We start from the raw sequence: 24,553 nt of genomic DNA on the forward strand, positions 1-24,553 counted from the left end.
CCCTGTTTCCCTTTGAAATTAATGGAAGCTACAGATTTTCTGCTGCTCTGAAAACAAGGCTCTATATAAAATTCCATTCTCATGAATGGAATCAAAGAATCACAGAATTGCTAGGGTTGGAAGAGATAACTGGAGATAATCTAGTCAAGGTCCCAAGCCCAGCCTCACAACTGCAACTTAAGTATTGCTCACTTGCATAAAAGAAGGATCAAAAGTCAACAGTCTCTGTATTATCCAATGAGCAAGGGAAAATTGCAGTGACATACTTACTTTTTCTTTGCTTCACTGTCCCCTGGAATCTGCCTTTTCTTTGGGAGTGGTGGTGGGGGCAACTCCTGTTTGGACTGTTTAACCACTACCTGTTCCTTCAGTGGTGTTTCTGCAGCAGTCTTCTGTGAAACCTGTGACATTCCTACACTTCCTACAGCTTGAGTTACCTATACAAAATAATTTAGGGCAATAATTATGTGCCATTTTTACACAAGTTGAGTTGCTTTTTCTTATTTTCTTTAATTCAGTCATAAAAGCCTGCTCATACACTCCCACAAATGACCACAACAAGCTGCCATGAAGCACCTTTATCACAGATATGCTCCCAAGAATGAGATCATTAGTCATTTTACAGATGGGAACCAAGCATCAAAATTCTCAGTTCAAATAGAATCATGCCAGTCCACGTGAACTAAAATTAACAAAAGGAGCATTATATGTATTTTCTTTCATTATTTCTTCACAGAAAGAACAAAGGTACTTGGAGTTTATTAATAGCAATTCTACATTTTGTACTCTTACTCCATAAAACAAAGCCTAGATCTCATAAAGAGCTGATACACAATGAATTTGACCTAAAAACTCACTTAAGTCAATAGAAACCTCCCATGCTCTTTATTGGGTTATAAGGTAAGTCCCAAGAGACTCAACCTGCAAGTTCTAAATATGTGCTTGATATTTACAGAGGGTGAAAGGATAGAGACAGGAATTGGCATTCTCTAGTGCTTTGACTCAAACACAAGAAAAAATTAAAGCCACATGGCTGAAATGAACCCCTACTCAGACTGCACAACTCATTCACTATACATTAAATGGATCATGAATTAATGTCATGGTTTTCACCATAACATATTAATATCACCAAAAAAGCACAAATGAGTTATAAAGTTGTCAAATAAAACCCTCACAGAATCCAGTAGGAGTTCTGTCTAAATAAAAATATTACCAAGCATTCAAAATACTAAAATAAACATTGAACAATTCAGCTTGGCTATCATCATTACATGTCAAACAAACAACTACTCTATTTTCAACAGATGAGAAATCATACTCACAGAGCATAAATACTTGTATGACTCCCATTTATTTATCTATTCTGGGGTTTGGGTTCTGCTTTGTTTTCTTTTAGTATCAGATTTATTCCAGTCCCAGCACTCTTATAATGTTTAAAGGCATTTGCATTGACTGATATTACATGACAAGCCTGCTTTACTCATCAGAAAAATGTAGCTTAATCTGTGTGAGAAAGGAGTAATAGCACTAGTCAGGTTAACAACTTGGGCTTCTGGAGACCAAAAACAGCTTTGTCTGCCCCATGTGAAAAAGCGCTCACCTACCTCTCTAGCCTCTCAATTTTGCTGAAGTGAAGTTTGCATACATACAGTCATATAAAAAGTAATAATAAAGTCTTGCAAATACCTGGTTAGAGTAATCCTCTAGCTTCTGAACCAAACTGTCCCACCTCTGAGTTAGTTCTTCTTGATCCTGATCAATTGTACTGGATGCTTTGCCATGCCCAAGGATTTGGGCCACATCCTGACCTAGCTCATTTAGCTGGTCTAATGTTTGTCGTTTCATACCCATGTCCTCTTTTAAAATCTGCAGTTAAAACAAAAGATTAAAATAGGACATCAAGTATTCTACCTCCTCCAAGCTTGAATTCCATGGCTAAGAGGCAAAGGGGGTTGAAAGGGTAATGACAGGGTGAAAGATTGACTACCTGTGCCAGATAAACAGTTATTTTGTGTAAAAAAAAGCACTAATAAACACTATTTTTAAAGAGCACATGCTTGAAACATCTCCTGGAGGAACCAGCAGTATCTCTTCAGTAACAGTTACAAACAATTAGTTCAAGTACAAGCTGCTCCAATGAAATAAAGAAAAACCCACACCACAAACCCATACTTTGGAAAGCACGGCTGACTGGTGAGCTGCAGTAACATCCAAACCCTCTCAAAAATGTGGGATAGCTTTTTCAGAGCTTGGCACACCAACGTGGAATGGCCATGGAGTAAGTAATACATATTTTTTTAAATTCAAGTGCAAGAATAGGCAAGGAGACAATATTAGCCAGGCTTCTAATGTATCAGGCATTCATAACTCCTACTAGGGTCAAACTAGTAATTTTCTGCTCATCTAGTCTATGAGATTTGATGGGATAGAGCAGGGCATCAATACTCACGGCTAGTTTTCGAACATTCACACTCAGGTCTGTTTGATCTTTAAAGTTGCTCGTCTGGACCTTACTCAATGCCTCTTCTTTCTCAGTTAACCAAGCTTTCAATAAGCACTGCAGATCATAAGAAAAATAGCACAAGAAAATACCAAGACTGTCAAAAAGCTATTGAAAATTGCTTCTTCAAAATCTTTGCATTCAAAGCACAATTCTGCAGTCTTTATATGCTGGAATTTGAGTTGACTTTAACAAAAATACTACACAAAAGAGGACAAAAATATCAGGTTAGGGAAGCAAGTAAATACTTCCAGCAAAACAACTTCAACAGAACCATTTCTCAATATATCACAGCACACCTCCCCCAAAATTATTTATGTAGCAAATAGATATCCACCATAAAGCTAATGTAGGATTTATAAACCATATTGGAATATATCAAAATGGCATGTATGTGGGGTTTTTTTCCACCCTTCTTCTGTGATTCAAACACAGCTGTTACAAACATTTTCTCACAGAAGTGACACCACTGATAATTCATATTTCTTGTAGTCCAGGCAGCTGATCAAAGACTCAAGACACTAATTAGTCACCTCCCTGTTTATGGTACCTACTTTCAATTGCAAAATAACTTCAGGAAATCCTATTTCATTAACTGTCAGAAGCTGGAGCGGTCTGCTCTGAATAGTTCTAACTCAGGAACCTTTAATTTTTTTCCTTTTTTTTTTTTTCTAGGAAACCTGTCCTGGGTCTCATTCTCTTCAGTCACATAGCACTCTTGTAATAACAGCAGCAATAACTGGCATCAAGGACCAGGAAGGATTTTATATATGTTATATTATGTTCCCACATAATGCTGCTTCTGGACAGCAATCTCCACAGATTAGAATGTCCATCTCTCTATCAATCTCAGTTGCCCAGCCATTGGTGCACTGCTGTTCCTCTCTGTTTAAAAATAAAACATACAGCAAGACAGACCATTTTGTTCTTTGAACAGCACACTTGACAACAGCCACTAGGCTCCCCGTCCTAACTGTATATTTTTGGCATTGTCCCAGAACTTACCACAGCAACTTTGGGCCACAGAGCCCAAAAGTAAACCAATATGCAAAATCTACAGACAGAAAATATGATGTGGTTGAAATGCCATAAGTCTATGAAAAAAAAAAAATATAACACCACACACTCTCTGGAAAAATCATGCTGGCATCCCAGCCAACATATTTTATGCATAAGAGGAGCTGCAAAACCCTTCATGCGTTCAGTTAATTTCTGCTAAATCAGCAGTCAAAGATAACTCTCCCTAGAAAACTGAAACATAATTACCACAGTGCTAAGAAGTCTCTGGCACTGATGGAGGAATTTGTTTCCTGAGTGGTAAGGACTGCGTTGACTTGAAAATGTGGTTTACAAACGCTTTCTAGGGAGCCCCAAAAAGGCTGATGCATCACTGTTGATCATCTCTTCACATAGTTAAGCAAAATAGAAAATGCTTCTAACAAAGTATTTTAGTTACTTTAGTGTTATCCTAGTGCTTGTATTCAATTTTTAGTAGTTTCAGACTGTCATTTTTCTAAGTCACTTGATCATTCTTGCGGATTTGTAATTCAAACCTGTTACTAAAAAATGCATTGTTCGGGTGAACAACGAGTAAAAAAGAGCTCATCTAAACCACCTAAAACAAACTTCTATTTCCTCTTTGATATTCTACATTAAGCACACTGATTGCTTCACTTTTACAGAGCAACATAGCTATACACAAATTTTAAAAAGCTGAGTTCAAATGTTCAACTCCAACAGAATATGGCACTTTTCACAGTACTGTAATAGTAGTAGTGGTCCCCAAACAAATGTAAGGTTAGAAAAGCACAGAAACGTTAACATGATGACAGAATCATCAAAACTAAGAGCACTTTAAGTCCATACCTTGGACATACACAGCAAGGATTTTAGGGAAACCCTTATTTCTCAAATTCGAGTTATCATACCCAAGAGTTGCCAGAAAACATTAGCACACAGTTTTCTGGATACACATACACAGGTGACAAAGCATTATTTTAAAGAAACATACATGAACAGATACTTGGTATGGGATAAACCAGAATCTTAACCTTGGGTCCATATTAACAACAAGGTCATGTGAGCTACAAATTTAGGTATCAATATACTACAAATAAATATGGGCGGGAGAAACACACATGCAGCCTCAAAGAATGCAGACAAAACATGCTTGTCAAAGAAACCAGGACACAGCTGATACCAGTAGCTATATCAGCACTGTTCTACTTTCAAATATCTAAACAATCTGAGTACTGCCTTATTTAAACAATAGCTTACAGTGATAAATATCATCATTTAAGAAAAAAACAACTTCAGTAAAATCTTCAAAGAAAAAAACAAAATATTTCAAGCTGAAAAATGAAACAAGCTCTAGTTCTAGGCAAACAAACAGCACATGTAGTTGTTTTACCAAATTCTTTATGCCATCAGTTCCTTGTGTTTGAGCAGTATTTTATATATAAAACGTGATATCAAATCAAGAAAACACTTTAGTATTGCACAATTGTGTATGTGTGTTCATGCCGGAAGCACATATACATTTATTAGGAAGATTTCTGTAATTACAAAACTATCAGATAGGAAAATGACAATAAATTTTCTAGGTATCACAGATATTCCCACTTCCTGACCATTTTACAAGATATCTTGGAAATATTTTATAAGAAGCTATAAACTTCTGTTCTTGAACTTTGAAAACTTTTTAAACTTCTCTTACACTTCAGAACTACTCCTGTCCTCAAAAAACACTGGGAACCCAAACAACAAATTCTAGATTTTCAAGGTTTCTTTTCCATGAGTTGCTCAATCCTAGGTAGAGTTTTGATAGTTTGGGCTTTTTTGTTTGTTTTTTTTCCCCTTCCACAAATCAACCAGTCACTCTCAGAAACTGCACAGCTACTCACCTGTTCTTCCAGCAGCTCCTGCCACAAAATCTGAATTTCTTGCAGCCTCACCCGCCGATCCTCAGTCCAACGACAAACTGCTGTCCAGCGCTCACCAAGCCTCTACAAAAGCACAAAGCACTTAGGAATGATCACGAGCCTCACAAAAACTCCAAACCCAGATATTCAAAAGTAGAAAGAAGTTAATGTGAAGTAGAAATCACACATTATATGTACTTCCCTATCCATTATTGATACTGCTGTGTTGCACAGACTTGGAGATTAACACTTTCTAAAGCATTCACATATGGTCTTAACTCTGGTTTGACTCAAGTCTTGAGCTATTTGATTGACTTAAAAGGAATGAACAAAGTAGCATGAATTATGTTTGAAAAAATTCCATCTCATGTACTCACTGTACTTCAGGTTACAGTCCTAAGTGACAGGGAAACACTTCATATCATACTGCCTAGATAATTTTTGTTCATGTCTTCAAGTATTTCTCCTATCAGATTTTAACTTTCAAAGGAAAATAACTTGCACGAAGAAAAGAGTTGTACTGTGCATCTTCCCATGCAATGAAACTGCTGAAAGGATACACTACCAAATTACCTAAGTCATTGGAAATACAAACAGCTTGAGTAATCAGGAATTGACCTTGAAAGTCAAAGTAGTTTTGCAGGTTTTAGCTTGAGCTGATTTAATAATTCTTTAAGTTATTATTGCTCCTAAAGAAAATGTTATTTTAAATTACTTTCTACAATAAATTGTCTTTAAACACAAAAACCTTGATTAACAATTACATGCAAATGTTTCAAGCATCTAATACTACAGTTAAAAAAAGGGGGCTCCAAGATTTTACCTGCAATTGTTCTTCCAAAATAGCTGTTGCACTTTCCCCACTGCTTTCATCAACAATGACCACCATGTGTGTTAGGGAGTTGACCTTCACCTGTTCTGCCTCTAGGTCACTCTGCAGGCTCTAAAAGAACAAACCAGAGGTTACCAACTTCAAATGCATTTTCTAATCTGCTATAAGTGACTATCACAGCTGCTGTGGCAAAGGAACTTCGGTATTTCAGATTTAACAGCTAAGCACAGATTTTACCACTGGAAATCATTGAACAGTGTAAAAATTGTAAGCAAAAGTCTGCTAGAAACAAACCCAAAACCATTCTGTTAAAATGCTGTGAAAGATGGAGTGCTTTAAGTTAGATGCCCCATACTTGACATACATGACAACTGCATTGCCTTTCCATATGTCTGATGTTGTATGTAGGAGAGCTTAAGTGTTTCTACATTGGTCTTCTATTGTTAAAAAGGAAGCAACATATAGGGCATGCCAAACAGAAACCATTAGGAGCATTTATTTTTCAAGAGTTGACAATGTAATTTCAAAATGATCAATGGTGCCATAACTGACCATGATGCTCCTAAAATAATAGTTGAAAACGTGCAGTTCTGATTAGTTTAAAATAATCTGTAGATTTAAATATTCACACAACTTCTAAAAGAACAGATTCAACGGTTGAAGCCTACTACAAAATATCTCTGCAAAAGCAACACTTTAACAGTACTATAAATGACACTTTTTATCCCAGCATATCATAAGCTACTCTATGAAACACATGCCTCAAACTCTCCAGACTTTGAAAACAAAGGAAAGAAAGTAAATGTGGGACAGGAAACTACACAGACTAAAAATACTCCAGTGTTCTTGTTCTGTGAGGTATGTCCCATGCTGGGGAGAAGGTCAAACCTCAGCACTGAGCATGAAAACTAAAGCTGCACCATGACAAATATCAAAAGGTCATCTTTCTCCTTCACAAAAACAGTGTAGGATAGAAAGGCTGAATTTGCACCCAAAAATGCAACTGAGAGAAAAACTACTTCCAAAATATCGCACACATGAGAAAGCAGTGCTAAGAACTCCTTTAGGATGCAATCCCTGTAAAAGCAGGGACTGGAATCAGTGACTTGTAAGGCCCTGATCAATTTAACTCCCGCATTATTTTACTGTGCAAGTCTCAAGTAGGCTTTAGCAAAGTCTGGCAGTCATTAATGGCAAGTCTGTCCACAGTACCTTTCATACTGTTCCTCACACCAACAGTTTACCAGTAGGGGCCTTATTCTCTGCACAAAGTACAGGTAACAATTTTCCCTAAAGGTTTAATTTCCTGCATGAAGCAAATATAATAGTTCCTGCTACTCAGCAGTGCTCGAGTCTTAAGACTTCTAATTTCTTTCTAGACCATCATCATCCTTTTCCAAACACCAAAAGGTGCCATATATAACTTCTGACACAATCAAGTTTCTCAGTCAAGGAATCCACCAACATACACATCTTCCAAATACTTCTCCTATACATATTACATGACAGGCAAAAGGTTTACCTTATGTTCTTCCAGCTGTTTTTGAAGTGACTCCAAATTATCCGCTAGGAGCTGAGATTCCATCTTCTGAATGCGCTCTTCCGTGACTGTCAGCCAGTCAGAGAGCTGCTGCAACTGCTGCTTCTGGAGCTCCATCAGCATGTCATGCAGGCTGCAGGGGGAAGCACAGAGTTACTTCAGACACAGCTTTCCCAAGGAAAGGAACTAAATTCTAGTTCATATTTCTAGTTCACGAAAGAAGCAAGGCCATACATAAAACTGTTATTTATCATGAAATAAAATTTTCACCATTAAGCTAAGGAACATAGATAAGTATCCTTGTTTCTTTCTCAGTAAAAATGTTCATGAATTATGCAATTTATATCAGGGATTGTTTCTTCCAATGGGGGTTTGTTGCTAATAAAGCCACTGCTGAAAGTCACAACAAAATACAGTTTCTCCCTCGATGTGCAGCTCTTACCTTGGTAACCTATATGTAGGAAAAAATTCTTCTAAAAGCCTTTTAGTTATGCAAAATACCCATAGATAGCCACATCCACTGTATACTTTATTGAGGAACTTAAATGTGTTTTTAGTATTGTTTCAGTAGTTTATGCAACCACTGCATTTAAATATCATTTATTTAGTCTAGCACATGTACATAACAATTCACAAAACACTTTACATAGTGACCAAAAAAAAACCCACAAAACCCCATCAGCTATACTCATTTTGTTTCATCTTCAAGTATGAAGGTGGATTTTGTGTCACAAACTGAATATTAATTCTTAAAAAAATGTCTTACAAATGGATGCAAATCAAATTCTCCAAAACAAAGCACCAGAGGCCAGTCCCAAACCTCTAGAAGAGATTATATGCCATGAACTCACCGGGACTGCCTGTCCATGCTCTCCACCCTGAGCTCCTCCCAGCGGGAGTTCAGCAGCAGCATTTGCTCCTGGATCTCAAACTCTTCTTCAGGTGACAGATTTCCCTGGGCCACCAGTTGGTTTCCAGCCTGCAGAACATTGCCCACACTGCTCTGGTGTGCCGTCAGTTCCATCATAAAACTCTGGAAATAGTACAAGCAGACACATCACTGTAAGGTCCTATCAGAGTTTATGACTTGGTAAATATCCTAAAAAAATCACTTTTGAGAAAGTATTGTAGAAGGAGCTGGCACCACCAAATGCATGAGGATGCCAGACCTGTTCCTTTCCTTGACACAAGATTTTCCATGTGCTACAAAAGTTCTAGATCCAGTAAAACAGAAGAAAAACACAAGCTGACCACTTTAATGAAAGATCTCAATGAAAGCCTAACAAACACACCAAGAATATGAAACAAGAATTTACCTATGGCAAACAGAACATAAAACAACATCTGAAATGTATTGTAGGAAAGCAGTAAGAACCCTATGAGTTAGCAACATACATTTACTGTAAATCTAGAACACCTTTGCTTCATGGCTTTAAAATTGTAGCACAAGGAAAAAATTCCTCTTGATGATCAGCATTCAAACTCTATATCCTATTTTATACAGTGAGCTGACACAGGAGACAACTAAAACAAACACAACAATAAACTTCTAGCAACATTAGGACATTTGTTCAGATTTACAACAAAGCCAAACTAAAATTTGGATAAAAGAATAATTTGGAAGCATCAAGACATGTTTCTGAAAGAAACTATCCTAATCATCACAGGAAGACCACTGAATAAATTGACATGATTATCATGTTCAGCATTACCCTTATTTAACAGCAAGTGGCATAAGGCTGACCAGGCTTTTTAGTAATTGGAGCAGGGAGGTATGGCTCAGTATGGATCAGACTGCCTTTGTATTATGCACACCAGTTAACCAGCCACCAAAGGCCGATTTAAAAAAATTACATTAAGGCTTCAAAGCATGCTTCACTCTAGGTACTTCTAAAAAGAAGAATTCCGCCTTGAATAAAGACTAGGAAATGAATATTCTGCAGCTTATTTACACACACAAAAAAGAAGCCAAACAACAACAAAATAATTTCTAAGAAAAGCTTACTTCATGGGTGGAAAATTGTTCTTTGACTTCCTCAACATCACCAGATATTTCCTCCTGTTCCCGAAATGCATCCTCAGCTGACAGCAACCATGTAAGAACTTCTTCCAGAGCAACTTGGTAGCTATCCAAGTCCATATCCACCTCTGTCACGGTGCTGGGAGTCTCTGCTCTAGAACTGTCCTGGTCTTCTTCAAGTGCTGCAGCCTAGGCAGACAAGAGGAAAAAGATGTCTCAGAAGTCCACAGAAGATGCCCTCCCAAATCGTATTAAAAACAGAACAACTAAGATATCTTTCAACCTTTCATAAAATGTTAAAAATAATTGTTGGATACATTTTAATGAGAAAGGCCAAAGTCACATATTAAAATGCAAGTTTATTAATAAGAACCTGGATAGAAAATCCAACTTTAAATCTTGCTCTGTCAACAGTGACTCTCAAAACCAACCAAAACCTCATCACTACCACTAACAACAAGTTCCATGGTAAATTTAGTTAAAGATTCTGGACCATCCTCTTCATCTGATCAATATGTATGAAACAGAGAAGCAAAAAACCATAAAAAGGCAGCATAACACAAATGGAACTTTATACCTCAACACACAAGATTTTGTACATATTTCAGAAAAGAATAAGGAAGACCAACACTGAAGTTAATGACAAATAAGTTGCTACGATTTTTCATATTTTCACAGTTGTGTTGCCCAGGATAGAAGGAATGTTCCAGAGATAACTGACAAACATCAGCTCAAATTACAACTCAAGAAAAGAAACACTGCCTTTGATAACAAACACACCTGCTGCACGCTGAAGTCCCCATCCTCACATTCCTGCTTGTATCTCCTTGGAAGGGTTTCCACCTCCCGAATGTCTTCCATTGTAACTTGCTTAGGAAGGACCTCAAACAAAGAAGTTAAATACATAATAATGGACTTTTTGTCTGGAAGCTGTACAGCAACATCTGCATCAAAAAGATAAAACATGGGGGAAAATAAATGAAGACAGTTTTTTAAATCATTACATAGAACACAGGTAACAATTCACATATTCTCCTGTTAAATAGCCTTTCATAAGCTTTTAACTTAGAGACCAGGTTTAACACACATTAAAAGTAGAATGTTACTCAGGTAATTTTCTCATTTTCCACACTGGAAAGAGTTTCACTGAGCCAGGTTCACTTCTCTTGGGTTATGAACAGTACCCATTCAGTTAATACTTTCTTTTCATAAGAAAGTGGTGCTTGAAGTCTGAGGGCATGTCGTGCAGAATGAATCTTTGGAGGCTCACTTCAAAGCAGAGCAATAGGTCAGCTTTTTAAAAAGGAGTCATAAAGGTTACCTGGTCAATGTTCCTAGGCAGCTATTGCTACTCAGTACGTATGTAAAGAACAATAAGTGATGAGCTCTTAAACCACCCCATTCTACAGAATGCACTGCTGCACCTGAAAAAGCACAACTCCTACCTAAAAGGAAACAAAGTCAGCATACCAACTTCATCTCCCTTATACAGTCTCTGGATGGAAAGTCAACCCAAACCTTAATATTCAAAATGCCTACAAGTGTACATCTATACCCTTACCCAACAAACGGCATGTTTAAATCCAAATTTAAAGGCTTGAAATTAAATAGCACTGCACAAAGCTGATAGAATTGTTATTCATACTTAGTATCAGTAGAAGTAATTTCTTTTTAGAGAGCTCAAAAAAAACTTCTTGTCAAGTAAAATAACTGTATCCCACCTTCAGGATCCAATAGTTTCTCTATTCCTAAGTGGTTCTTGGCTACGTTGAAAGCATTTTCCAGTCTCTCAACCGGGGACATCTTTGTAACTTTATCCCAGCTGAACAGCTCAGGTCTAAAAGTGAAAGTAAAACAAAGATGAAAGCAAACTTTATCCATAAGAAAATTCCAAACCATGCAGAATATCAAGTTACGCATATGATAGTAGCTACATAAATAATATATTCATACACATATATACCAAATACCAACATAAGTACATATATGCAAATGAAAAAAAGCACAATTCTCACTTTTTAGTAAGACTCTGACAATCTCAAATTAATTGACTGCATGCCCACAGCAACATCCACCTTCCATTCTGTGTCCTAAACAAAGTCATTGACTGCAACAGGAGATCAAATACCACTAGCAAAACCACATAAGCTTTGTTTAAAATTTATCCCAGAACCAGTTTTCCTCAACTGTTTCTTTTACAGCATTACTGTTACTACACATTTTCTGCACCAGGCACTCTGGGTATTCAAGAGCAACTCTGTTTCTGGAAAACCTCATTCCAAACTTGTGATGTGGCTCAGTGACCACCCCAGGCCATCACAGCCAGGAGAAACAGTGGTCTCCACCCCACTCGTTCACTCTTCCCCATGGTCTTTTTCCCCCAGTAACAAAAAATAAACACCCTACAAGAAAACATGCCATCACAAGTGCTCATGAGTCCCAGTGCATATCAGGCCAAGCACCTGATAAATTTGCAGAGTCAGCAGCCTTCATTTAAGATCAGGGTTAACCCAAGGGCGTCTCCAGTCCAGCTGTGCACCCAAAGCATGCAGGTGGGTCTCAAGGGGAGAAAGAGCACACAACAGGAAGCAGAGGCCCCATTCCTAGCAGTACCTACACCTGTGGGGCATGATCACCCAAGTGCTACAGTAGCACAGCTGCAGATCCATTGGAACACCTTCCATTCTCCTGCAACACTGGCTTCTCATAAGAACACCGCTTTTGATTCTGTACTTTATAGAACTTGGAGAGGAACAGATGGTTTTGCCTTTCATTCTTTTAATATTTGATTCAGTTGTAAATTGACTTAAGAGTACCCTTTATCATCTGTTGAGTCATTACATTTGTGAAACAGGAAGTCCTTAAGCCAGAGTCTAAGAAACAAAAAGCCAGAAGAAAGCAGGGTGAGCAGAAACAAAGATATACATAGAAGCTCATGGAATACTGTACATCCATGCAAAAGCAACAAGGATAACCACAGATTCATGTTTATCTTTAGTAGACATTGACTTTGAAAACAAAGGTTTTAATAAATCACTAAGAGTAAGAAAATCGAAACAAAAAGCAGAATTCAGTTCAAAGAGGAACTACACTAACACTAGTAAACAAAAGAGACCAGTACAGTAAAATGTTAATAAAATTATGAGTCAATAGGTTACTTACATGCTGCAGGTGTTACAAAGTTATTAGATATTCTAGCCAAGAGGTAGTACAACTAGCAATTGTTGATAACATAAAGAGAAAAGAAAGATATTAAATCTCTTAATAGAATCCATGAAGATTCTCTTATTTTAAGTGTCACTACTAAACTTAAAATTAAAAAAACAGTACTGAAAAATGCCCCTTATATAGGGAAGCACTACTGTCTGGGTAAGGTAAATAGCTTTGTTGTCCTATTGCTTCTGCAACCTGCCCCAATCTCCTTGTTCCTTACAAATGCTTTTAAAGTATCGCCTTCAAATTTGAAAAGAGACACTCAGCTCAAGATTTCTTAAAAGTATGGGGAAAATGGTGCTTCTCTGACTAAAGGACTTCTACCCAGGGACAACAAAGCTGAATTCTGGCATGCCAGCAGCTGCCAGGCTCCAAGAAATAGGGAATAAAAGGCTCAGACCCAGATTTTAGGAAGTCACAGGAAAGCAGTTATTCAGTCAAAGCTTTCAGCTGGGTCTTTTGCTGAAACTTAACAGGGCTCTGAAAAGGGCAGAGCTCACAGGCTTCAGATCCTGCAAAGCCTAAGCATATAGTCATAACAAAAGGGACAACAAACAACCTAAAACTAAATTTTTCTGCTTCTCTCAAGTCACATAGTTTTCATTTGTGTCTAAAGCTGGCACACTCTCCACCACAAAGCTTCACATATTCAACAGCAGAGCAAGGCCACTACAAGCAGTTGTGCTGGTAGGAAAATCACCCCAATTGCTCACATCATCCAGGGGAGGGACTTAGTAATACTTACAATAAATTCCAGCTAGACATTTGGTAATATTGCTCTGTCCTTGCATAGCAGTCCTTCCAAACTTACAGAAGCCCTTAGCCTGGTGCTGGCCCTCGTTACACACCTATGCAGGCTGAACACATGCCAGCTCTGCTCCACAAGACACAGAGGAATGACAGGGCAGACCTGTCCTGAAGCCTGCGAGCGTGCGACAGAGCCTATTGCAATTACCACAGGCCAAATGGGCACTTTAAAGCAGGCTCAAAGTGAATATACGTTCTGCAAACACTTTGCATCTGCTGGCTGTAAACATGAGTGTTTGTAAAGCATTTGCTGTGTCAAATACCTGGTGACCAGAAGATCTGGTTAAATTCTAGAAATTGTTGTACCATTTCCACATTAAAATGATTATTATGGGTAAGAACAGTCAGACTTTTCAAAGCAATGAGCTGACTTCATTTAAGAGACATTGGATCAGAATGGATCGCCCAGTAGATCTCAAAGAAGAGATATTTTAAAAAGGAAATAAAAAAAGTAAGCAACTTTAATAGAATCTGTAATGATAATTTATTTAAACTTCTGGAGAGTTCTGCAAAAATCAGAAAGAACACAAAAGATCTGTGCAAGCAAACTTTAATGCTATTCCTTATAAAGTATAATGAACAAACTAAAGGATACACTACAGATACCTCAAGTGTTTGATATTCTGCCCCACAGTCCTCCTGAAAGAACTGCATACATTGTCATTCAAGCAAGATATATTAAAAAACACCAAAAAAGCTACAGTCTCATTCCTTCATTTTAAAGCTTCTGTATTTTCTTACTGAAATTACATGGCAATTTGCAATGGAAAAAACGTTTCTATTTGCAGAGGAGGGCAGGTAGAAGGAAGCTAGTTCAGGTGAAGGAGAAGGTCAGCGCCTCCTTCCCCCACAGCGACCCTTTCAATATATTCACTGTAAAATGCATACCAAGTGGGATGTAAATCCACACCAATTAGCAAGTGTTTGTGCATGTGCAGAAATTCAGTGTTACACTCCTGCCTTGGCTCCAGCCTTTGCAAAGCTCTGGCAATGTCCCACCATTGCTATTGTTACCACAAAAAAAGACAAACAAACAAAAAACCTGGACAATGAATCACTGAAGAAACAGGCTAGAAGCCATCGCTCAAGCGTGATGACACAGGAAAAAAGCTGTTTACTTCACTAGGTCAAAGATAAGCTGTTTGCCACTTACTTGTGTCTGTGAATCACAGCATTAAAGGCAAGTCCATCAGCCCAGCTCGTGGTGAAGTTCAAAACGTTGACCTGACTGTAAGGTCTGGTGGACTGTCGAACCCAGCTCAGCAGTATCTTCTCACTGTTGGTTTGCTGCAAATCTGACATGATGTTCTTCATGACATCCTTCACCTGCAAGACAACAACACCTATGCCCCACTTTTCCTCCTCACAAAAACAAATTACTTCATAAATCATGGAAGAGGCTTCCCCAAGAAAAGCTATGAATCAAACGCCAATTCCTCACATGGAATTTGGGAATAGAAGTCTTCAGGCCATCGGTGCCCGCTACCAATTACAAAAACTAGCGATGCTTCATGTAATAATGACGCATTACTCTTACATTATGATCCTCTCACTCTCCTTGGTGCTGTCTGCTCTAAGCATAGAGAATAATACTCCTCACTGCCTTGTGCTGTGGTTCCACCAGTAAACAAACTCCAAAAAATACAGTTTGTATAGGTTTTCTGCAAGAAGAGGATCTCTGTTCATCCAACAAAAGTAGTTTGTTGTTTGGCTACTAGTTATACACATCTACTAAAGTCCCTCCAAGTTAATTCAATGCTCTTCCCAGATACGTGGATAAACCAGGAGCAATTCAATCTATGAGACTAACAAACCTACAAAGCATCTGTAAGATGCAAGACAAACACAGCTACCTAAACAGTAAAACACTACCTGCCTCAAGCCCTTGAGGAAGGAATAGAAATACAATGCTTCAGCCTGAAAAGCCTCTCTGCAATTCACACCAGCAGGAACTAAACTGAGAGGCTGAGCACAACTGGGCTCAAACGAGAACACAGATCACAGGAGGCAGCCAATAGACTTCAAGCAGAAACCAAATACTGGCCTGCCTTTATTTACCAGCCCAAAATAGAAGCAGTATTTTCTGCCACCAAAAGCCTGGGAAGGTCTGTGAAAATTGCAGCAGAACAATGTACATGATTCCTGGAAAGGAAGAGATCTCACAGCAGCCTCTCACCTGCCAGTGCAAGATAATGCTCCACAGCAGCCCCAGCGTCAGCTTGTGATTTCCATCAACGATGTCAGTTCCTCCAATATTCACCAACTCCACCTGGAGAGGTTGAATCAACTCTCTATTAAATACTGTTATCATAGCTCCAAGTCACAACCCCGCCCCACATCCCTGGCTGTGCAGCCAAGTATTACCAAGTGCTCTGAAATAAGTAGTTGAAGAAAAAAGCAGTGTTGACAAAGAACTGTTCATCTGAATTTGTCATGACAACTGCTTAAATAAACTTAATGTTAATCGCTTAAACTGCACAACAAAAGACAAAACCAAGTACGATATTCCATTAGAAGAGTTTTATTCTCTCCTCTAAATATACAGGTGCATACCAGCAGTCAAAACTGAACAACAAAAATGCAAGCATGAAGGATAGGAAAATAAAAGTTAAGCAACTTTGACCCTCAGTTATTTTTATTTTTTAATTTAATTGACAAATCAAAAAAGTTGACTTTCCTTACTTGGAACCATTCTGCTTAAAGGATGAGGTTACAGGATCACTTGATCACCTACATCCTAGGTTTGTCTGACCTTTGCAACATATGTTTAAACACTTCTATAAATTATTTCACAAGTTACGAATATTGCATAGCCCACAAACTGTCAAACAAAAGAATGCTACTGTTTCTCAGTTGATGCCTTTTCCCTCCATCGAAACACACAACACAGTTTCTAATGAAGCTAAGCAGTGGGCATAAATCAAGTACATGACCTTAACCTTCAGCTAACTAAGACCATCTGTTTACTTCCAGAAACCCAGATGCTGTCAGCTTAAGGAAGAAATAATTCATTATTGCAATTCAGTATTATTTCATTTATTATTAAAATTAATCAATTTCAAGCTGAAAACCCTAATTATTTATCTTTTTAAAAGTTAATATTTACAGTTCCTCAAAGAACAAAAACAACCCACTTCCAGCTTTGTCTGTTTCCAAGAAATATGACACTAGTCCACCAACATAGAGGGAAATTGCAGTATAATACAGCATGTTGGTATCACTCTTCAATCAGTAGTTCATATAAATGTGCCCATGCTTTCTTGTATTTGATGTATTTTATTGCCTAAACGTTCATAGTAAGTTATTTTAGTGACCTGACATTCACAAATAGAAATCCTAAGTATAGAGAGCACACTTATCAGGAATTGTTTGTCAAAAAAGGAAGAAAAAGTAAAATCTCTTTAGTATAGCACTACTGTCTTCCAGGCAGTAAAAACAAATTAAACCAAATAAATATTATTGTTATTTTTCTTCAAGGAGGATTTGAATTTGCTTGTTTGTTCTTTTAATCAGTTACCAAAGCAGCAAATGAGAAACACCACACGTTTGACACAGAGGTAACAGAAATCAATGAGAAGACGCTCCTGGAAACAGAGCAGGAGAGAGCCACAAAACCTGCCATCCCCTTACAGATTTCTGTACAAGTTATGCAGCATTACTGGAAATTATTTTTTTGTCCTGCTGTGTTCGTCAGCTATGCAAAATAGCAAAATTGCAATAGCAAAGCTTCAAAGCACCTTTTTCTTGGGAGCTGCACACATCTCAACAAACCACAGTCTTGTGATTAGTGTTTCAATAGCATCATTAAGTTTACATTAAGATCTCACTAAATTGCTGGACACGAATTCTACATCACGTAAGAAACTATGAACAGTTTACCCATCTCAATGAAGTCTTATTTTAGGTACAAAAAAGAAATCTTCATTCTCTGCATTCTGAACTCAATTACATACAACAATAAACTAAAGAATCTCTCAAAAAGTTGTGGAAAATCATGCTCACATTGTTCTGATGCAAGACTTGCAGTACTCTGTTGACGTTATTTAAGGCATGTACTCGTGTGGAACCTCGTTCTTTAGGCTGAAAATAAAAAGTTACAATCTGTTCAACATCAGAATTAATGGGCATACCAAACAAAACTAGAGGAAAATTCTCCAGATTTTAACTTTTTTTTTTCCCCTTTTAGTAGTAGTAAGAAAAAACAAACAAGATCATCCACAACAATTTCAAAATGAAAACTGGTCAGAACAATATTCCCCAATTCAAGGCACAGGGCAGGCCTTGGATTCAAAATGTGTTTCAGCTCATCTTCAGTAATTCCAGAATTTTTATTCACAGCATCTATAGAATTATAAGCTGGCAATGCAAAAGCAGAGGGAGAGCTCCTGGGGAAAATCTGAGGTTTTTGAACATTTGCCAGAGTACTTGAAATTTTCTGGCTCCCAAGAGAGAACAAGCAGCAATTTGTTTTTCTGGCACCAAAAGCCTGCTAAATCTTTGCACACTGGGAAGAAGTTATGCTTCCTGGCTTTCCCTTCCTTTTAATATCAGGGCAGATAAAATGAAAAACCAAACCAAAAAACTCCACAACCAGAAAAAAAAGACCCACAAACCTTCAACTCTAGATAATACCTGCCACTCCACTTGTTTTCAATCCTAATCAGTAATTTAGTTCTTGGGGCAGAAAGTCATCATACTGCAAGAGCATGGAGCTAAACTTGGAACACAGTAATCAACTTAGAAACAAAAAAACTTGTATTGTTTTCAGCGTACTTCAAACCACACTACAAATTTTTAAAAGTACTAGCAAAACACATCTGCTTAAAAAACAAAGTAAGCTTGCAACGTGAAATTTTATGACTGAAGGTTCCTCAAAGTCTATAAACAAATTTGAGACTTATTATAAATAGTGAAATCAAGAATTTAATTCCAAGTAATGACACAGGTTTCACCATATTTCACGCATCTTTCTGAAGAGCCATTAATGTTAGCAGAGGAGGAGTTGTCAGCCACACACACTTTGCTATATACATTTTGGACAGTTTTCAGCCTTCTCCTGTCTGTAGACAAAATTTTTCAATAGAGATGCAGATTTTTACCTACAAGCTGTTCTCTTTTTATTTTTTCTTCTTTAAGGGATCTTTCATGAGCTTACTAGAAGCCCACAAGGATCCAACTGAACACAGGTCTGCCTGATCATCCAGAAAAAGACGTTAAAAATATCTCTATTAAAATCATAAACTATGTGAACAGCACCACTGGTTTTACATGCTTTGCTAGACAGTATGTAAACCCTCAAGAGAGGTTGAGCTTCAGCCTGACCCTGTATCTCATGAGTGGAGTTCATGGGAATTTCACTGGAACTGCAGAGAACAAGTACACATTACAAGCAAAACAGGGTTTTAAATAAATTCAAAAGAAAAAAAAAAAATCACATGCCTCAGTTTGTGTTTTGTATATTCATTATTTGGGGATTTTTTTAATAAATGGAAATATGACTCAGCTGTTTCGCTTACCAGAGGTTTCCCTGTCAGACCCTCCAAAAGGTCCAAAAGCTTCCTTCCATCTTTGAGATCTGTGAACATGTCTTTCACTGGGGCCTTCCCACTCTGCAGAAGAAACAAAAGGAGTAATAAAAACAGTGTTTAAGCAGAACTTCCCTGAAAATAGATACTTTTTCCTTTGTATCTTTTAATTTATTCTTATTCGGCACTAAAAGTAGTAAATGTAAGCTAGGGGGCTGCTACAGTGATCAAGAAGGAACCCTTCCCTTTTTAAGTTTTTTTCTTTCCTTCCTATCACTGTAGTTATGTGCATCAGCAGCCTTGTACTAAGGAACCAAATCAGTGCATCCTGGCTCAGATTAGGGTTTATGCATTAACACACAAAGAGGGCAAAGAAAGAAAACTTGGCAAGTTTGAGGAGTCATTTGAGAAGGAATGCTTTGGTTTGGCTGCATCTAAAGGAAGAAGAAACTAAGGCTTTTCAGAAAGAAACTATTGGGACAAGTTCTCTCAGAGTTAAAAAAAAGGGCAAAAAATGACTTGGAATTGAGCCTTGTGTAAGAAGATGCCACTGGTTCTACAAAGACCAGTAGATCAATGGGTATAATATTTATTGAAACAAATTATTCACTTTCTCTACCACGGAAAAGAAGCATAATGTGAAACCCAGAGCTACTCTAAATCATAAATTTCTAATTTTTGTTTTCTTTGGGAGAGGAGAAACTCTATACAAGAATTGTGGCAGATGAGAACGGAATCATCCTAACCTTATCTATGCTTCCATTTTATCTTACCTCTTCTTGGACCATAAGAAAGTTGCTGTGGGACAGTTCTACAGGGCAGGGGGAAAAGACATAACCAGCCAGAAACTAAGTGCATTTGCTTTGTAATAGCCACCTGTTGGCTGCCAAGAAATCAATTAAACTACTGCTTCCAGTGTCCCTTTCAAGTGCCTATTTGAGGAGAAGAAAAATATTTTCTAAGTACCACAAAAAGCTCCAATATTGCCTTTTCCTTTCACCTTGACTTTTTAACATTGTTCTTCAGAAAGAAGGCTGTCAAAGACCCACCTTACATGACATGAATTAGGCTGCCATAGATCTCTCCTGTCTTCACTTATCTCTTCCTGCCCTACAGCTCCTGGTAATTGTCAAATACTGGCTAACAAATCAGAAAAAGAGAACTGAACAGCTCAATGAACCATTTTGGGCAATGTCCCACTTTCCCCAAAATTCATATAGGTTTTTCTTAGGTGTCTCATTTATTTAGATTTAATACTACTAAAGCTACCAATTAAACAAACAAACAAACAAACAAAACAACAACAACAAAAACAAAACAAAAAAACAACAAACCCCCCAAAAAACAAACCAAGAAACAAAAACAGAGTTGAACAGCTGCAAAGAAATATTGTTATTTCCTGTACAAAAACATAACTAAACATAACAATTTCAACCAGCTAAACAGTGGTAAGTATGATCTTCCTCTCAGAGCATGTACTTTCCACAGATGATTCAGATGCTTCACACCTGCAACTTAACCAAGCTTTTAAAGCATGCTGAAGCCTACAGTGGGACAACTGGCAGGAGAGATGAGGGGAAACCAATAGCTGTTGTCTACCTGGACTTCAGCAAATCTTTTGACACTGTCTCCCATCATATCCACATAGGCAAACTCAAGTGTGTGAACAGGACAAAGGTGAGGTGGACTGAGAATTGGCTGAATGGAAAATCCCAGAAGGTCACTATCAATGGCACAGGGTCTAGTTGGAGGTCTGTCACTTGTGGTGTCCCCTAAGGTTCAATACTGGACCCAGTCGTGTTTAACTTCTTCGTCAATGACTTGGATGGAGGGACAGAGGCCACCTCAGCAGTTCATAGACAACACAAAGCTGTGAGGAGTGGCAGATACCCCAGAGGGCCCTGCAGCCACTCAGAGGGACCTCAACTGGTCCGGTTGGAGAGGTGGGCAGAGGGGAACTTCAGAGTGTGAAATTCAACAAAGGCAAGTGTAGGGTCCTGAACCTGCAGAGGAATAATCTCATGCACTGGTACAGGCTTGGACTCATCTGCTGGGAAGCAGCTTACATGTGGGTCACCACATCAAAAACAGTAAAAACAGGTTGCTAAGGGCATAAGGAAATTGTTCATATGACGAGAAAAGCAAGCAGCAGGAGCTAGCAGAGGTCTCTGGATGCAATTATACTCAAATACTTGTTGCAAAAGCAAAAAGCTAAAAAAAACCCAGCCAATCAAACTTCTCAGTCATTGAACTGTGGGACTCTCCAGAGAAGAAGGGAGAGTCACTTCCACTGACCTGCTAGCTGCACTTCTTTTTATGAAGCCCAGGATAAGGTCAGCTTTCTGAGCTGAAGCACACATTGCTGTCTCATGTTCAGTTCTTCACCCACAGTACCCCGAAGTCCTTCCCCACAGGGCTGCTACAAATCTATTCATCTCCCAGTCTGTACAGATATTGGGGAAAGCCATGATTGCAGGTGCAGGCCAGGATCATGTACCTCTCCTCAGCAAATTTCATGAGATTCATATGGGCCCACTTCTCTAGCATGAAGTCTTTCTGGGTGATGTCCATTCCCACTTGCAAGTCAACTGCACTTGCTCAGCATGGTGTTATCCACAAACTTGCTGAGGACATACTCAAACCAACTGCATGTGATACGGAACCTACAGATCACATTATGGACCCCTGAGGGACAGCATTTATTTCTGATCTCCATTTGGACATTGAGCATTTGACTGCAAATCTTTGGATACAGCTCTCTAGGCAATTCCTCATTTATTTAACAGCCCATTCATCAAACCCCTCTCTCCAATTTAGTGACAAATGATGTTGTGGGAGACACCATCAAAAGCCCTACAGAAGGAAAGCCTTTATAATTATACAATTAATTATATATAATTAGAACAGCACACACATATATAACACCAAAACTGAGAATGTTATAGCCATATATCCTCAATAAATTTGTAGCCTCTAGGTCCAGAAGTAAAAAAGGATTCAGAACTACTGAATAAGCAGAAAGATACCTCATTTAATACAGTGCAACAAGGGTATTGAGAGGATACAGCCTTCTTTCTTTGCTTCCATCCCCTCACTTCATATGCATGAAAATAAGCTGAATGACTTCCTGCTTTCAGTCATTCATTTCAACAGGTCATGGTATGTTCAAGTGCTAGCAATGCACCCTACTGTGATGGTGGAAATAATTAAGATTTGCTTTTTCAGGAGAACGACTTTTCCATTTTGCTGGCCATCAGAGCACCATGCTTTGCTGTCAATTTAAAGAGTCAACAGAAGAGTATTAAATTATTTCTGCAATCTAAGCTACTCATTCCTGGTTTGTTCAAGTATCCACTATCCTCAAAACAGACAAAGCAATATACAAAGCCTCTGCATTTAGTGAATTCTAGTAAATGCTCTCTGAGGTAAAAAGGTCAGCTCCCAGCATATATTTTCCCACATGCAAAGTGACTCAAGTTTCCTAAGAAAGGGTTGCAACACCCACCCCACCAAGCCCATCACAACCTCCACAGAAGCACACCTACCAGGAAAGCTGGAAACCTGCCTCTCCAGCTTCCCACGCCCACCTGAATCACATGCACACACCTGGTGGCAGCTGCCACCCAGGTAGCCTCAGCTGTCCCATCAGGGCACAAAGCCACCCCTGACAGTCAGCTACTGTCCCAATGGAGCAGAGACTGCACAGGCACTGCATCCTGCTTTACTCACAGTGCCTCCTCCCACTCATGCATTTTCCTCATACTTGAATGCACATTTCCATGCAGGATGATGTGAATGCATTCTGCTATGTAAACCATATGGTCTGCAGTCAGAAACATCACTGCTCTGTCCTCCAGTGCAGCTGGATACTGGCCTGCTTTCTTAGGATGCAGTTTGACAGCAACCCACTATGCAAATCTACTTTCTTTATGCAAACAGAACAGCTACAGATCCCAGCTATTGACAGCCACATGACTCATCAAGTTTATCAAGCACAGAAGGGTGCAGGAAAATAATTTCTTTAAATGGCAGCCCCAAGTGATAGTCCCATATCTTTAGCTCCCCAGAGATGACAAGGAAAAGCTCTGGGGCAATGCTGACAAAGCAGCTATGAATGCCCTCCTGTGCCAGGTAGGAGCCAGCCCTGAGCCAGACCAGGCCGCTGCCATCACCCTCTCTCTGTGATAAAAGCCATTAAGAGCTCCATCACCCCACAGGCAGTGCCCAACACCGAGCCTAGTGGGGCAGGGCTGCTGTGGCAGTGCAAGGGCAATCTGGGAGCTGCAATACATGGTCTCTAAGGCTGGATCTGTACTTCTAGCCCAGGAGCACGCTTGAACCCTGGCTCTGACACAGCAGTCTGACTACCATGAGGGCACCTGTTCCATGCAGACTGCACTGGGGTGAAGCAGGCAGCCCTGAGACCAGCTACATGCTGGGGCAGGCCCGTGTGCTGCTGCAAGAGCCTGGGCTCTGGGGGAGGACAGAAGGTAAGGCACGGGGCTCTGCAGCTTGCTTCCTTCAGCCTACCTACCCATATCCATACTGCTCACTCCTAACACTCAGAAAATAATTTGCCCTTCTGAAAAATAAAGCCTGTACCCACAGATACACGCAAATAAAGACACAATCTGCAATATGCAAAAAGCACATGTATGTGCTCCCTCTGTAGAGTCTTGTCTTGCATACAGTATGCTAAGGCAATCTAAATTTCTCTTTTTCAGAACTGACATTTTACTCACTTTCTAAATACTTAAAGACTACACAAGTAAAAAGTAGTTCAGCCCCCGCCAGCATCCTGTAAGGAGAAGCAGTCCATCACTGAGCATAATGGATCAAGATATTTAAGTATTTGTTTTGCAAGAAAGAGTGACAGTGACAAACCATACCGAGCCCTTCCCAAGGGCAAATGGCTAGTCACGGTTGTGTTGGTGAGTACTTAAAGAGCAGCGTATATTGTGCTAAGCACTGTACAACTACAAGGCAGCTAATGGGTCCTTTCTCAAAGACAAAACAGAGTCTGGTTTACACCACAAAGACAGCATAAAGGACAGGCAAGGACACACTTCATACCAGAGAAGATCTGTGCCGGTTCAGGGTGTAAAGCATACACATCCCCCTCACTGAACACTTTTATCAGTTAACAGAAGGTACTTTTTCTCAGCTTTGCTTATGTTCACCGCAAGAGCAGA

At 38.9% G+C, this 24,553-nt stretch overlaps 1 protein-coding gene across 5 annotated transcripts in view; it reads right to left on the bottom strand.

The window, feature by feature from the left end:
• The window catches only part of UTRN (utrophin), a 344,257-nt gene that overhangs the window by 253,057 nt on the left and 66,647 nt on the right, over nt 1-24,553 (bottom strand). For all 5 annotated transcript variants that reach the window (XM_014879021.2, XM_014879020.2, XM_014879022.2 and 2 more), the window contains 14 exons: nt 19,353-19,445; nt 17,839-17,916; nt 16,013-16,105; nt 14,990-15,162; nt 11,538-11,653; nt 10,597-10,760; nt 9,802-10,005; nt 8,648-8,829; nt 7,779-7,929; nt 6,248-6,367; nt 5,407-5,508; nt 2,453-2,560; nt 1,690-1,869; nt 271-437 (listed from right to left, as the gene is read on the bottom strand). In XM_014879021.2, the coding sequence (XP_014734507.1) occupies nt 271-437; nt 1,690-1,869; nt 2,453-2,560; nt 5,407-5,508; nt 6,248-6,367; nt 7,779-7,929; nt 8,648-8,829; nt 9,802-10,005; nt 10,597-10,760; nt 11,538-11,653; nt 14,990-15,162; nt 16,013-16,105; nt 17,839-17,916; nt 19,353-19,445 (1,931 nt within the window). The remainder of the gene's footprint in view (nt 1-270; nt 438-1,689; nt 1,870-2,452; nt 2,561-5,406; nt 5,509-6,247; nt 6,368-7,778; nt 7,930-8,647; nt 8,830-9,801; nt 10,006-10,596; nt 10,761-11,537; nt 11,654-14,989; nt 15,163-16,012; nt 16,106-17,838; nt 17,917-19,352; nt 19,446-24,553) is intronic.

The sequence above is a fragment of the Sturnus vulgaris genome, chromosome 3 (assembly GCF_052056855.1).
Source record: "Sturnus vulgaris isolate bStuVul1 chromosome 3, bStuVul1.hap1, whole genome shotgun sequence".
Classification (NCBI taxonomy): Eukaryota; Metazoa; Chordata; class Aves; order Passeriformes; family Sturnidae; genus Sturnus; species Sturnus vulgaris.